The 13,441-nt window shown below is 43.7% G+C and overlaps 1 protein-coding gene across 8 annotated transcripts in view; it reads left to right on the forward strand.

The window, feature by feature from the left end:
* The window catches only part of RPIA (ribose 5-phosphate isomerase A), a 115,924-nt gene that overhangs the window by 30,660 nt on the left and 71,823 nt on the right, over positions 1–13,441 (forward strand). The window contains exon 8 of one of the 8 annotated variants that reach the window (XM_007102535.4): positions 3,045–3,957. The exons of 6 other annotated variants lie outside the window; for them this stretch is intronic. In XM_007102535.4, the coding sequence (XP_007102597.1) occupies positions 3,045–3,116 (72 nt within the window). In that variant the 3' untranslated portion in view covers positions 3,117–3,957. Of the gene's footprint in view, positions 1–3,044; positions 3,958–13,441 lie in introns of those variants that run through there. One more of the 8 variants, XM_007102533.4, reaches the window with a different exon arrangement.

Genomic DNA, 13,441 nt, shown 5'->3' on the forward strand with positions numbered 1-13,441 from the left:
GCTGCTGGACCATGATCAAGGGAGGAAAAGAGGGCAAGTTTCCCTGTCTATCCTGTCACCTTGCCCTTGTCCCATGAACGTTCATTTATGTGAGGACACTTAAAGGACAGTTAAACTGGTCCATGGCTGCTCACGCCCTTGGATGTTCCATTGTTTGTACCCAGAGCAGAGGTTCTTTCCCCCATGTTCACATTGAGCCACCTCTGCCCTTTCCACTAATTGGGAGGGTGGGGGTAGGAATGGGTCAGTCGCTCCTAGCATCTCAGTAATCTGAGGAGAGGTTGCTCTAAGATCAGACCTTAGACTGCTGCCACGTATCTCTGCTCTTTCTTTGAAGTCTTTTCTGGAGCCGGTTTGGCTTTCTCTTGGATCAGGTGGAAGCTGTCACCTTGTATTACAGAATTTTTGAAAAGGATGGGTCTTGAGTGGCCACTTGACATGTCTTTGGGAGGCCCCAGTCGTGGCGGCCCCGTGTGGTGCTGGGGACCTCTGGGTTTCAGCAGCTCCTTTCTCTACCTGATGGCTTTTTATTGCTGGTAGATGATTTTATTTGTTTATGTTTTGGGGGCTGTCTTTGAAAATTTTAATTTTGTTTATCCTTTTGAATTGACGTAGTTCAAAATTACAAGAGTAAACAGTGAAACGTCTCTGTCTTCTATCCTTTGCCCTTCCGCCTGTCTGGAGGCAGCCAGTGCTGCCAAAGTTGTGTGTCCTTCTTGAGTTGATCTTTCATAAACGCAAATCGGTCCCCGCCCCATCTCCTTTTACGTAAGTGACAGCACACTAGACACGTGGTTTGCTTCCTACTTTTTCCCATCTTGAAGATTATTATGTAATGGTTCACAAAAGAGCTCCCCCTCCACCTTTTTTTTAAAGTAATTGCATGGCATTCCGTTTTGTGGCTATCACATAATTTATTTAACCAGGTCCCCACTAGCAGATATTTGTTTCCATTTTTTTTTAGAAGGGAATTAACAGATCAAAGAATAAGTGTATCTGATTTTGCTATTGGTGCAGAGTTGCCCTCCATGGATGGCATCAGTTTACCCTTCTGCCAACAGTGTATGCAGGTGCTGCTTCCCCTACACACTGGGTCCATCGAACTTTTTTTTTTAATTTTAATTTTATTTATTTATTTTTGGTTGCGCTGTGCGACACGCGGGATCTTAGTTCCCTGACCGGAGATCGAACCTGCACCCTCAGCAGTGAGAGCTCGGAGTCCTAACCATTGGACCTCAGGGAATTCCCATACTTTTTTTTTCGATAGTTGAACAGTACAGTAAGTCCCCTGCATATGGACGAGTTCTGTTCCAAGAGCGCATTTGTAAGTCCAATTTGTTCATAAGTCCAACAAAGTTAGCCTAGGTACCCAACTAACACAATCGGCTATATAGTACTGTACTGTAATAGGTTTATAATACTTTTCACACAAATAATACATAAAAAGCAAACAAAAAATCAAGAAAACATCTTACAGTATGGTACCTTGAAAAGTACAGTAGTACCAGCTCCATCACTGCTGCTTTTACACTTGCTTCCAGACAGCCTGGGCTTGAAACAAAGACAGTATACGATTGTACACTATGCAGTTCGGTACAGTAAAGTACACAAAAGCACAACCACTTGTAGAGGATGCACGGACGTAGCAATGTATGCCAGACATGTGAAGTAACTGATGTGATTGGACGAGCGAATGCACGTTCACATCTTTGAAAGTTCGCAACTTGAAGGTTCTCATGTAGGGGAATTGCTGTATTATCTCATTGTAGTATGTGTGTATACGTAAATATTTTCAGTGAAGGTTGCTTACAGTTGTAGTTAATTCTCACTACTGAATAGTATACCATCATATGTATGTGTGTGAAAAAAAGTTTGTATATCCATTCTACTCTTATGGGCATTTGGGTGTTTCTAGTTTTTAGCTATTAGTAAACGTGCTGCTGTGAACGTTCTCATACATGTCTTTTGAGGGCCATATATATACCTAATATATACCTTATATACCAAAGAGTAGAAGAATTGCTGGATCAGCAGGTAGGAATATCTTCAGCTTTAGAAGATGTACCAACAAACATTTTCCAACGTGGTTTTGCCAATTTACTCCTACTGTTAGCGTGTGGGAGTGTCTTTGCATTCTAGTCAAATTTCATTATACTCATTCTGGTGAGTGTGTTGTGGTGTCTTGTTTTAATTTGCATTCTCTTTTGACTAGTTTGAGCACCATTTTCTATGTTTATTGGCCGTTTTGGATAACCTCTTTTGTGAAGTACCTCTTTAAGTCTTTTCTTTTTTTTTAATAAATAAATTAATTTTCTATTTATTTTTGGCTGCGTTGGGTCTTCGTTGCTGCACATGGGCTTTCTCTAAGTTGCGGCGAGCGGGGGCTGCTCTTCATTGCGGTGCGTGGGCTTCTCCTGTTGCGGAGCACGGGCTCTTAGGTGCTCGGGCTTAGTTTTGCTCCGCGGCACGTGGGATCTTCCCGGACCGGGGCTCGAACCCGTGTCCCCTGCATCGGCAGGCGGATTCTTAACCACCGCGCCACCAGGGGAGTGCCTCTTTAAGTCTTCTGCCCATTTTTCTACTAGGTTGTCTGTCGTCTTACTGCTTTGGAGAGTTTATATATTTTGATGTGGTATATGCATTGTAAGTATGTTCCAGCCCTTTGTGGGAAAAACTTCTAAGGCTGATAGCGTGATTGCGTATAACTGAGAGTGGGGGTGCTTAAGAGTAGTCGTGGAGGGCCTCTCTGAAAAGATGACCAGTCCAAACAGCGTGAGCAAAAGGCCCTAAGGCCAGAAGAAGCTTTGCGCCTTCGAGTATAGCGAGAAAGCCAAGATTGCAGGGGAGAAGGGATTGCCAGAAGAAATAAAAATAATCAGAATCTCTTTTCATTGTCATGAGAGAGGGAAGGCTTTAGACTTGTCATTTCTTCGTCCAGTGCCGTTCATGGTAGTTGCTCCTACTGACCCTGCCCTGTGATCCTGGTTTTCTTCTTTCCTTGGGAACCTGAAACTTAATGCTCCCCCCCATCCTTCGTCCCGCAGGCGTGGTGGACACGGGCCTGTTCATTAACATGGCGGAGAGAGTCTACTTCGGGATGCAGGACGGCTCGGTGAACATGAGGGAGAAGCCTTTCTAAACTGGCCCTGCAGGAGCGGAGTGTGTTCCCCTTGTGTCCCCAGCCCGCCGCCGAGGCGGACATGCCTCTCCAGGAGCCTTTGCCTTAATGTATCTGTGCCAGGTGGACACTTGGCAGGGTGGGGGGGTTGAGGGTTAAATCTGGTCTTCTGAAGTATTGTTATTAAATGTCTTTTTAAAAAGAGAAATATGAACATATATATTTTTACTATTAAAAATACTCAGTTGTTTTTTTATAAAGTAGAACTTGATTTCATGTTTTATATGCAACATTTACCAAAAAAAAGGAGGACTGTCTTTTAAACTTTTAACTTGAGCCTGCTGGTTATGGTGAAGCCTCTGAATATTGGGTTTGCTGAGAAATGTAAATCAAACTTTTCTTTAAACTGGTGAGATGAAGGGCCCAGCCAGCAGCGATTCCCTGATGCCTTACTGGAAACACTGGAGTTTACTTTTCTACCACACTTTTATTTTTAGTTTTTGTTGTGTACAGACGCACAATGTGTAGTTACGTGTAGTAAGATGTGAATGACAGAAGTCCAGTGAGCATAGGGGTGTGGTGTGTGTGACTCAGCGTGTGTCGACCACCAGGGGGAAAATATGGGGGCTCTTTTGCTGAGAACAGGGGGTTCATTCAGACCCCTCTTGTTGGAAGCCATTGGCTAGAAGTACTTGCCAGTACTGCCAAAGCACTGCTGTGAAACACCTTTTAATGATTGTCTTTTCGTCGTTAATATTTTTTTTTGTTCCTTTACTGTTATTTGCATGGTTCGGCATCAGAAGTTGTTACCTCTTTATATTGTTTGAAGGTTGAAATAAAACAGTATGGTGCCATTTTGACTGTTTGTCTTTACTATAGAATTTTTGTCAGTTTGGCAGTAAAGTAGGAATCAGTTTTGCTCACCCAGTCTACGTTGGACCTTTGATAAGGGGTAGAATTCACTCAAGACATCTTGAGCCAAAGAGTAAGACAAATATTACCTTTATTTCTGAGAGAGCTTGATGTCAGTTTTATTCCAGAGACCTCTGGCAAATAAGACATTAGTTTTCTTTATTAATAGAGGATAACACAGCTGGACAAAAGTCACAAATTATCCCCAAGTTTCACACCGGTCAGACTTTTGATCATGGAAGCTGACAAGCCGTGAAATGGGTAACCTGACTTTTCTCTGTATTCTCCCAGTCTGTAATCTTCACAGTGTGCCGAGCGAGCAGTAGAACCGTCCAGAAAGCCTCCGATGGGAGCGGAAAGGCTGTGATCAGCTCAGTGATGATTCTAGATGGGGCTCAGGAATCCATCCTGTTGCAAAGGTGTTTGTACTGGGAGCCCTGATCCCCCGCCGCCATGTGCTGACTTCGCACGATCCTTAGACAGTCATTTCACTCGCCTTGGCCTCTGTTCTGAAGCTTGGATTATAGCTGCCGAACTTAGTGGCATTGGAATTCCTGCTAAATCAAGTTGCAGAATAAAAGTCAATCAATCAGGACTGAACATTGACGAGGCCTTCTTTGCTGAATTCCTTCTCTTCTTTGCTCTTAAGGTGCTCTTTAAAAATAGTTGCCTCACACATTGTTAGAAAACCTGTTGTTAGGAGTGCTTTATTTTTCTCCAAGACTATTTTGGTCTGGATGATAGGTAATTTCTGCACAAAATGGGCACTAGGTCTTAGCTGAGAAAACTTGATAGAACTGATTTTTGGAATAATCCTTTAAAGCTCTTGGATTAAATTCAGGGATAAAGATAAACAAAGTTAAACTGGGCTTCAGAAAAACGCCTGTACGCCCCACAGCACATGTAAATCCTCAGAGGGTTTCATACGCCTTCACACCTGTGACCCAACTGCAGTTCCCTTAAGTGTGAATGTGAGGTTTTTCTTCTCTTGAAGAAGAAAAAAACACCTGCTGTGCTTCAGGTACGCATATAGCCGTTTGTTCTAGAGGTCAATTTTGATTAAAGTTTCTTCAATAAAATTGTGAGTAAATGTGATCTTGTTTGGATGGACACAATTTGCAGGCTTGTGATCAGTCGGAGGGGCACAGGGCAAGCTGCAAGTCCGGTGTTTGGGGAAGGTTTATAACCAAGTTAAACTGCCACCTTTCTGGGAGACATCAAAGGGGAAAAATAATCACTTGGATTTGAATGAGATCGATTCTACTTTGGTTTCAGCTAGAGCTCATCAAGTTTTGATCCTCTTCAATCATCAAGTGTTTTTCAATCAACAAGTCCCCCATCACGTGCCAGTTCTTAGTGGGGGATAGTTGGGGGCCGGGGGGAGGGGAGGGTGGGGACAGAGACGAGACACCTCCTGTGCTCCAGATGCTTCCAGCCTTTTGGGCGAGACAGATTGACAGAGGAATTGTCAGCACAGTAAGGAGGAGGGGCCATGAGGTAGGGAAAGTTATCAGGTGACTGGTGACAGAGCCCTACCTGTCCTCACTTACTGTGTGCGGGTGCTGGCCTGGGCCTTTGGCCTGTTGTCTCACAGCAACTTGGTGTGCTGTCTGTTCTTTTCATTTGCGGAGTGGGAAACGGGCTCAGTTTAAGTAACTCGTTCAGGTCATACACTGGAAAGCAGGCCGGACTTTTCTGGCTCATAATTCCAGGTGGTTGTAGGACTCTGAAGAGTTGGTGTTCTTAGTTGTTGTATCCATCGTTTGTAACTTGAATCACAAGTAATTTGTTAAAGTACTGAAGTTAGTGACTGGTTTATTGTGTATGTCTGTATGTGTATAGACCCATGGGGGTAATCCTATAATATTAATACATGTCTGTTCTCTAATGAGCTTTCTTTTAATGGGAGAATGGAGCAGGACATTGTACAACCTAGGGTTGGCTGTGGGAATGCCCTTGTAGGAGTTGGTCCTTAATGCTACCACTGATTTTCTCTCCTCCCATGCTTGTTTCCTTTCTCCCCTTTCCAAGATATACGCACAGTGGCAACCATAGGCACCGCTAGCCTGGGAAGGATGTTTATGGCTAAGGGTTGTTGGTTCCCCGTAGCCAAAGACTCTTCAGAACATGTAGTTGAACAGAATTGGTTTTATTGACCCATTGAGTGAAGGAAGTCACATGCCATGGGGAGTCTTTGTCCAAGGGTGTTAGGACTTAGAGGATTTAGGCTTATGCCTGGGGCTTTGGGGGAGGGCTTTGTACTGGATTGGGGGTCATCAAGAAGCAGGAGAATTCTGTGATCGGGCACCTTAATTTTCACTGCGAAGGTAAGAAGAACGGAATGAGGCTAAAGCTGGGATTGGTAAAGAAGCAGCAGTCACTCAGATAGCCAGGGGAGGGGGATGTCTGGTCCTATTTGTGGTTTGGATGATGTTCATGTTTTGTCTCTTTTATGGAGACGTAAAATGATTATGGAGTCATCTCGTGTTTGTCCTCACAGTCACAGAGTGGCTTTGTCTGATGTTTATCTGTGATATTGATTATGATGCACAGGAGAACACAACAGCCTTGCTGTGGGGGTGCCAGGCCAGCTCTTAGCAACACCAAGACTGGGCTGTAGAGCCAGACCAGTTCCCAGCTGTCAGGGGCTGCATTTCTCTTTCTCAGGATCTTCTGACCCCAGGGTCTGGAGACCTGAGTGTTCTCTGAGCTACTCTTCCCTTCCCTTTGGTTAACAGGTACTGAGCACTTTCTGTGTCGTGGGCACTGGAATGGAAGAGTCAGGCCACAGATACCCTATGATGTGACTCTAGCCTTCAAAGACTTCATTAGTGCCATGAAGTTTGCTCACTTCCTGTCCCACCTATAGCAGCTGATGCAGCCCGATTTAGGATTGCATCAGCCTTCACTCTCCACTAACCCAGTAATCAGAGGATGTTTTTGACACAGGTTCAGTGCCTTTGCTTTTTTAGTAACCAGGTTGTATTGCAGGACAGCAAAACACTCCAGTATAGCCTCGCATTCAAATGTGCCCAAGTTGACCTCTGCAAATAAACATCTTTCACGATGCTTTGAGAGGGATGGAAATGTAAGGTTAATGAGGGCATTGTGGTAAGGTGGAATCCAGAGGGGAAGGGAAAGGTCTTCTCTGGAAAGGCCACCCCAGTGTTCTGTGGACAGTGCATTATGCAGCCTGATTCCGTGTTGAAACTCCATCACTGAGGACATCTCTGCTCAGCAGCAAGGTGGGAGAGGAAGCAGCTTCTCTGGGAACGGAAGCCCTGGCTGCCTGCATCTCTGTCAGCTTCAGCCCATGGGCAGTAAGACCCCAAAATGTCTCCCTGATGACAGAAATACATTGGAGGGAGTTACCAGGTTCAAGGGTATTTCAACCTGAGTTGCAAATAGGAGAGTTGCACGCATCCTCATTTTATTTCAGAAGCTGTTCTTAGTGGAGTGTTAGGCCAGTCTCCAGTCTCTGATGAGTTCAGTTCAGATTAGAGCTCTGATCTGAGTTTAGCTCTACTTGGCCCATGTTCCCGTGCCAGTGGTGCTGCCTCCTGTTTCTTTGTGAACTTGTGAGAAGCATTCACAAGGCGAGAGCCTGCAGGGAGCTGGCACCCAGGGCAGTACAGGTATGGTCAAGAACAGCACTGCCCAGTGGAAATGTGAGCCACATATGCTATTTTAAATGTCCTAGTAGCCACACTAAAAAGGTAAAAAAAATAAATAAATAAAACCCAAAAAACAGGACAAATTAATTTTAATGAAATATTTAACCCAGCGAATCCAAAATATTACTATTTTAACACATAGTTGATATTTTACATTCTTTTTTTTTACTAAGTCTTCAAAATATCATGTATATTTTACTTCAGTACATCTTATTTTGGACTAGGCACATTTCAAGTGCTCAATAGTGGCTATAGGGTTGGGGAACAAGGTTCTAGAATTCAAGCGGAACTCGTGTTGTCCTTGTTCTGGCTTTTTAAAGCCTCCTTTGATTTCCTGGAGCAAGCCTGGTTTCTCCTGTGGCCCCTAGATTTTTCTTTTAAGCCCACAGAGCATTGAGTCAAATAGAGGGCTCCCCAGGGGCTCCACTCAGTTGCCCCAATTTTTTTTTTTTTTTTTTGCATCTCTTTATCTATCATCTATCTATCTGGGTTGTGCTGGGTCTTAGTTGAAGCATGTTGACTCTTGGTTGTGGCATGCAAGTGGGATCTAGTTCCCCGATCAGGGATCGAACCCGGGCCTCCTGTATTAGGAGTGTGGAGTCCCACCCACTGGACCACCAGGGAATTCCCATCAAGCAGATGACTTTTTTGACCTTATAAGTGGCCTTAACTCCAGGAAAGAGAATACCATTCCTTCGGCTTCTGAGTTAAATGGTTATTTTAGTTGAGGTATACTATGTTTTCTGAGAGAGGTAAGTATGATTAAGATAGTGACCTTGGTTTGGAATTCCATTCTTCCACTTACTAACTTTTGGATAAGTTATTTCACTCGTAAGCCTTGATTTCCTCCATGTAAAATGGCTATAAAAATGTTACCTTTTAGGGTAATTTTGAGGATTAAATGAATTAATTCATACCAAGTGCTTAGAGCAGTTATTGGCACATAAAGCACTTGAATGTTTTATTCTCATTAGACTGCTGTGGACTTATATTTTCTAGATTCCTTGGGCCTCACAATGAAGAGCTTTGGGATGTGCAAAATAGCTTTGCTGAAAATAATTAGGGGGTGCGCTGGATGGGGACACAATGAACTGAGTCATAGGTACATGGGGGTTCACTGCTCTCTGCTTTTGAATGTGTGATATTTTCCATAATAAAATTTTTCTTAAAATGGGTTGCCAACTTTTGTTCTGGAATGTGCTGAAAGAAAACATTGTTACAATAATTTTAGATGCCCCTATGAAGCGCCATATAGGATTATCGAGACGTGTGAGTATATGTGTGTGTTCTGCTTGGGAAAGTCAGGGAAAGCCTCGTAGGGTAGGTGGTCATTTAGTTGTATCTTTAAAACATTTTTTTTCAGCTCTATTGAGATATCATTCACATACCATACAATTCACCCACTTAAAGTGTACAGTTCAGTTGGTAGTATATTCACAGAGTCGTGTGGTTGTCGCTACAATTCTAGAACATTTCCATCAACCCAAAGAGAAACCCTTTGTCCATTAGCAGTAATTCCCTGTTTCCCCTCAGTGCTTCCCACCCACACCCCCCAGTCCCAGGCAACCATGAATTCACTTCTTTTTTCAAAAAAATTTATTTATTTATTTATTTATTTTTGGCTTCATTGGGTCTTCGTTGCTGCGTGTGGGCTTTCTCTAGTTGTGGCGAGTGGGGGCTACTCTTCGTTGTGGTACACGGGCTTCTCATTGCGGTGGCTTCTCCTGTTGCAGAACGCGGGCTCTAGGTGCGTGGGCTTCAGTAGTTGTGTCACGCCGGCTCAGTAGCTGTGGCTCGTGGGTTCTAGAGTGCAGGCTCAGTAGTTGTGGCGCACGGGCTTAGTTGGTTCGCGGCATGTGGAATCTTCCAGGACCAGGGCTCGAACCCACGTCCCCTGCATTAGCAGGCGGGTTCTTAACCACTGCACCACCAGGGAAGTCCCATGAATTCACTTCTTGTCTCTATAGGTTTGCCTCTTCTGTAATTTCATATAAATGGAGTCATACAATATATGATCTCACTGTGTCTTATTTAGCATAACGTTTTCAGTTCTTGTTCATTCTTATAGCATGTATTGATACTTCATTCTTTTTTGTTGCTGAATACGCCACATTTTATTTATTCATCAGTTGATAGATACTTGGGTTGTTTCCACTTTTTATGAGTAATGCTGCTATGAACATTGATGTACAAGTTGTTTTTTTTTTTAAAGTATCAGTTGTCTTCCAGTGATCTGACTCTTACTTTATTTATTTATTTATTTATTTATTTATGGCTGTGTTGGGTCTTCGTTTCTGTGCGAGGGCTTTCTCTAGTTGCGGCAAGCGGGGGCCAGTCTTCATCGCGGTGCGCGGGCCTCTCACTATCGCGGCCTCTCCCGTTGCGGAGCACAGGCTCCAGACGCGCAGGCTCAGTAATTGTGGCTCACGGGCCTAGTTGCTCCGTGGCATGTGGGATCCTCCCAGACCAGGGCTCGAACCCGTGTCCCCTGCATTGGCAGGCAGATTCTCAACCACTGCGCTACCAGGGAAGGCCCATGTACAAGTTTTTGTGTGAATACATGTTTTTTGTTATCACCTTGTCTGTTTGTACTTCCTTCTTTCGATTTAAATAAATTTTGAAGCCTACTGTTCTAATTCCTCTGTTTTTTGTTTTCTTTTTTACTGTTTATATTTTAGTGACTTTTAAAAGTGGTTGTTCTAGGTGCTGAATCTTGAAGGAAGAGTAGAAGACCACCAGGGAGGCAGTGGTGGGTGGGCGAAGAGTGATGTGGAAAGGAGCATTCCATGGAGGGGGAACAGAATGTGCAAAGGCAAGGGTTAGTGAGGACCTGGTGGGTATGGATAACCTTGAGGAGCTGTGTATGGGCGACAAGTGATGGTGGCTTTGGGGAGGAGCTGAGAGAAGGGAAGGCAGGAACCACTTACTGAAGGGCCATGTTCACCATAGCAATGGACTCTATGGTCTTAATCCTGACAGTGGGGGATTTAGGCAGCGGAGACGTATGATCCGTCGTTACTGGCAGCAGGTAGGAGGGTGGATGCACAAGGAAGATTCTGGGCCGGAGAAATCAGTGATGAGTCTATAGAAAATGTTCAGAAGGGCTTCCCAGTTTATTTGAAGACTTTGTTTTTTTTTTTTTTTAAAGGCTGATAGAATGTTTTCTTTACAGTTTCAGGACACAGCAAGTCTGGGTTGTGCAAGATGCCAGGAAATGGTCTATCATGTGGGTACTTTTTCTGAGCGTCACTAGTTACCCTGGGGGGCAGGAACTTTGGCACTTCCTAAATCCAGTTACCTTCAAAGTGTTCCCGTTAAAATGATCCCTTGTTTAGGAATCCCCCAAACACGATGAGATATAAAGTGGAAGTAAGAAATAGGATTCTTGGGAAGGAGACACAATCATCAATGTCTGTAGAGGGAGATCAGTATATAAAAGGCAGATATGCAGAGGCAGATAAAAGGCAGGTACTGAGTTTAACAGATTTTTTTTTTTTTTTCCCTTCTCCAGCATCTGAACCCCCAATATATATCTGGGGAATTCCTCGCTGTGGGAACTGGATGTGAGGCATGTCTTGCCCTTTCTACCACAGCTGAAATGTCCATTCTTCCTGCTCCCTGGCTCCTAGGGCGTGGACTTAGGCTTGATCAATGGGCTGCCCCTGCCCAAGGCTTGAACCTTAAGGCAGTGTCCCAGCTATCTATTGCATAGTAAACCACCTCAAAGTGTAGTAGCTTAAAACCACCACCACCATTCATTTGCTCAGAGTCCTGCAAATTGAGCAGAGCTTGCTGGGGATGGCTTATCTCTGTTGTATGTGGCTTCAGCTGGGGAAACTTGCCAGAGGCTGGAATGTCTGGGAGATGCCTGGGCCTCTCACTCTCCCTGGGCCATCTTGGGCTTCCTAACAGCATGGTGGCTGGATTCCAGGAAGGAGTGTTTTTGTGGAAGCTGGAAGGCTTTCTCAGGCATTGTACAATGTCTCTCTCACTTAATATTGCTCAAAGCAAGTCAAAATGCCAGCCCAGATTCACAGAGGTGGAGAAATAGACACAATGTTCTTCTGCTGGTGGCATCCAGAATTCAGTGGTAGGTGGCAGTAAGGCCAGGAATGACATTCAGGGTAGCAAAAACAATATAGCATCTTATTCAGACCATTTTAGGGTTAGATCTTGGCCGTATTTCCAGTGTGTCAGGTACCCTGGGTTCTATTTTCTAAACCTAATTTTCCAGTCTTTCCATCCGTTTTGGAGCTGCGTCATACTCTTTAAATAAATCCCATTTCATGGGTTTGAGCCCTAGTCCCGGAAGATCCCACATGCCGCAGAGCAACTAAGCCCGTGCACCACAACTGCTGAGCCTGTGCTCTAGAGCCCGTGAGCCACAACTGCTGAGCCCGCATGCCACAACTACTGAAGCCCACGCACCTAGAGCCTGTGCTCCACAGCAAAAGAAGCCACCGCGGTGAGAGGCCCGCGCACCACAATGAAGAGTAGCCCCCGCTCGCCGCAACTAGGGAAAGCCTGCACACAGCAACAAAGACTCAATGCAGCCAAAAATTAATAAAATAAAATAAATTAAAACAAAAAAGTTCTACCTCACTAACAACAAAAACAAAACACATCTAAGATAAAACAACCACCAGATGCCATTTTTTTTTTTTGCTTATAAAATTAGCAAATAAGGTAATCAGTGTAGCAGAGGGCAAGGTGAGACAAGCTCTCTTTAGACCTCTGGTGGGATTGAAAACTGGTCTAATCTTTCTTTCTGGGGATTTTGGGGCAATATTTACCAAGAATCTTCAAGTGAATCAATCCTTTTTAGTCGCATCCAGGAATCTAGTCTGATCAAATACTTACAAATGTAAATAGAAATTTATGTACAAAGGTGTTCATACCAATGTTATAATCTAGCAAACATTAGAAATTTGAATGACACAAATGAGTTAAGGTGTGATGTCATGAGATATTATGCAGCCATTAAGAAAGTTTTGTAAAGAACGAAAGATACCAGAAAAACTTTATAGCATAATACTGAGGGATAAATTAACCAAAAATTGTAGATGTGAGTGACATATGTCAGTCAGGACCTAGTCAGAAAAGTAAACCACTCTAGACATTTCAGACAAAGGGAACTCATTATGGGAAATGCTTCACAGGAGACGGAAGGGCAGAGAATCAATCCTTATGTTAAAGCAACTCAGAGATGAGTGACAGCCACAGGCCACTGCGCTCCCAGGGCTGGAGGACGTGGTGTTACCAGAACCCAGAAACTGGGTACTTGGTAGAAGCTAGGATCCCAGAGGAGATGTAGCCACTGCTGGAAAATTCCTCCCCAAAGCAGAGAGGGACTGAGGCCTTGGTTTAACCCTAATTCCCACTCTCTAAACGTTTGCCAGTGTCTCCCATCAGCCAACCAGCCAAAGTCAGTCAGCAATGGAGCCAAGGTCAGGAAATGCATCTGACAGTGGATGGAGCATGATCTCCACTAGATGAAAACTGTGCCTATTAAATGATGTTAAAATTAATAGTTATTTTGCTGATGGAATTATATGTGATTTTTACTTTCATGTTTTTTGTATTTTCTAAAGAACCCAAACAATATTACTAAAAAAAAGTGGTGAGTATATTCAGGGGAGATGCCAAATATTCTTACAAAGTTAATATGTACATAAGGATGGATGTGATACAGTCAAACAACAGTGTTTTATTTATTTATTTATTTATTTATTTATTT

The sequence above is a fragment of the Physeter macrocephalus genome, chromosome 12 (genome assembly GCF_002837175.3).
Source record: "Physeter macrocephalus isolate SW-GA chromosome 12, ASM283717v5, whole genome shotgun sequence".
In the NCBI taxonomy this organism is placed as follows: Eukaryota; Metazoa; Chordata; class Mammalia; order Artiodactyla; family Physeteridae; genus Physeter; species Physeter macrocephalus.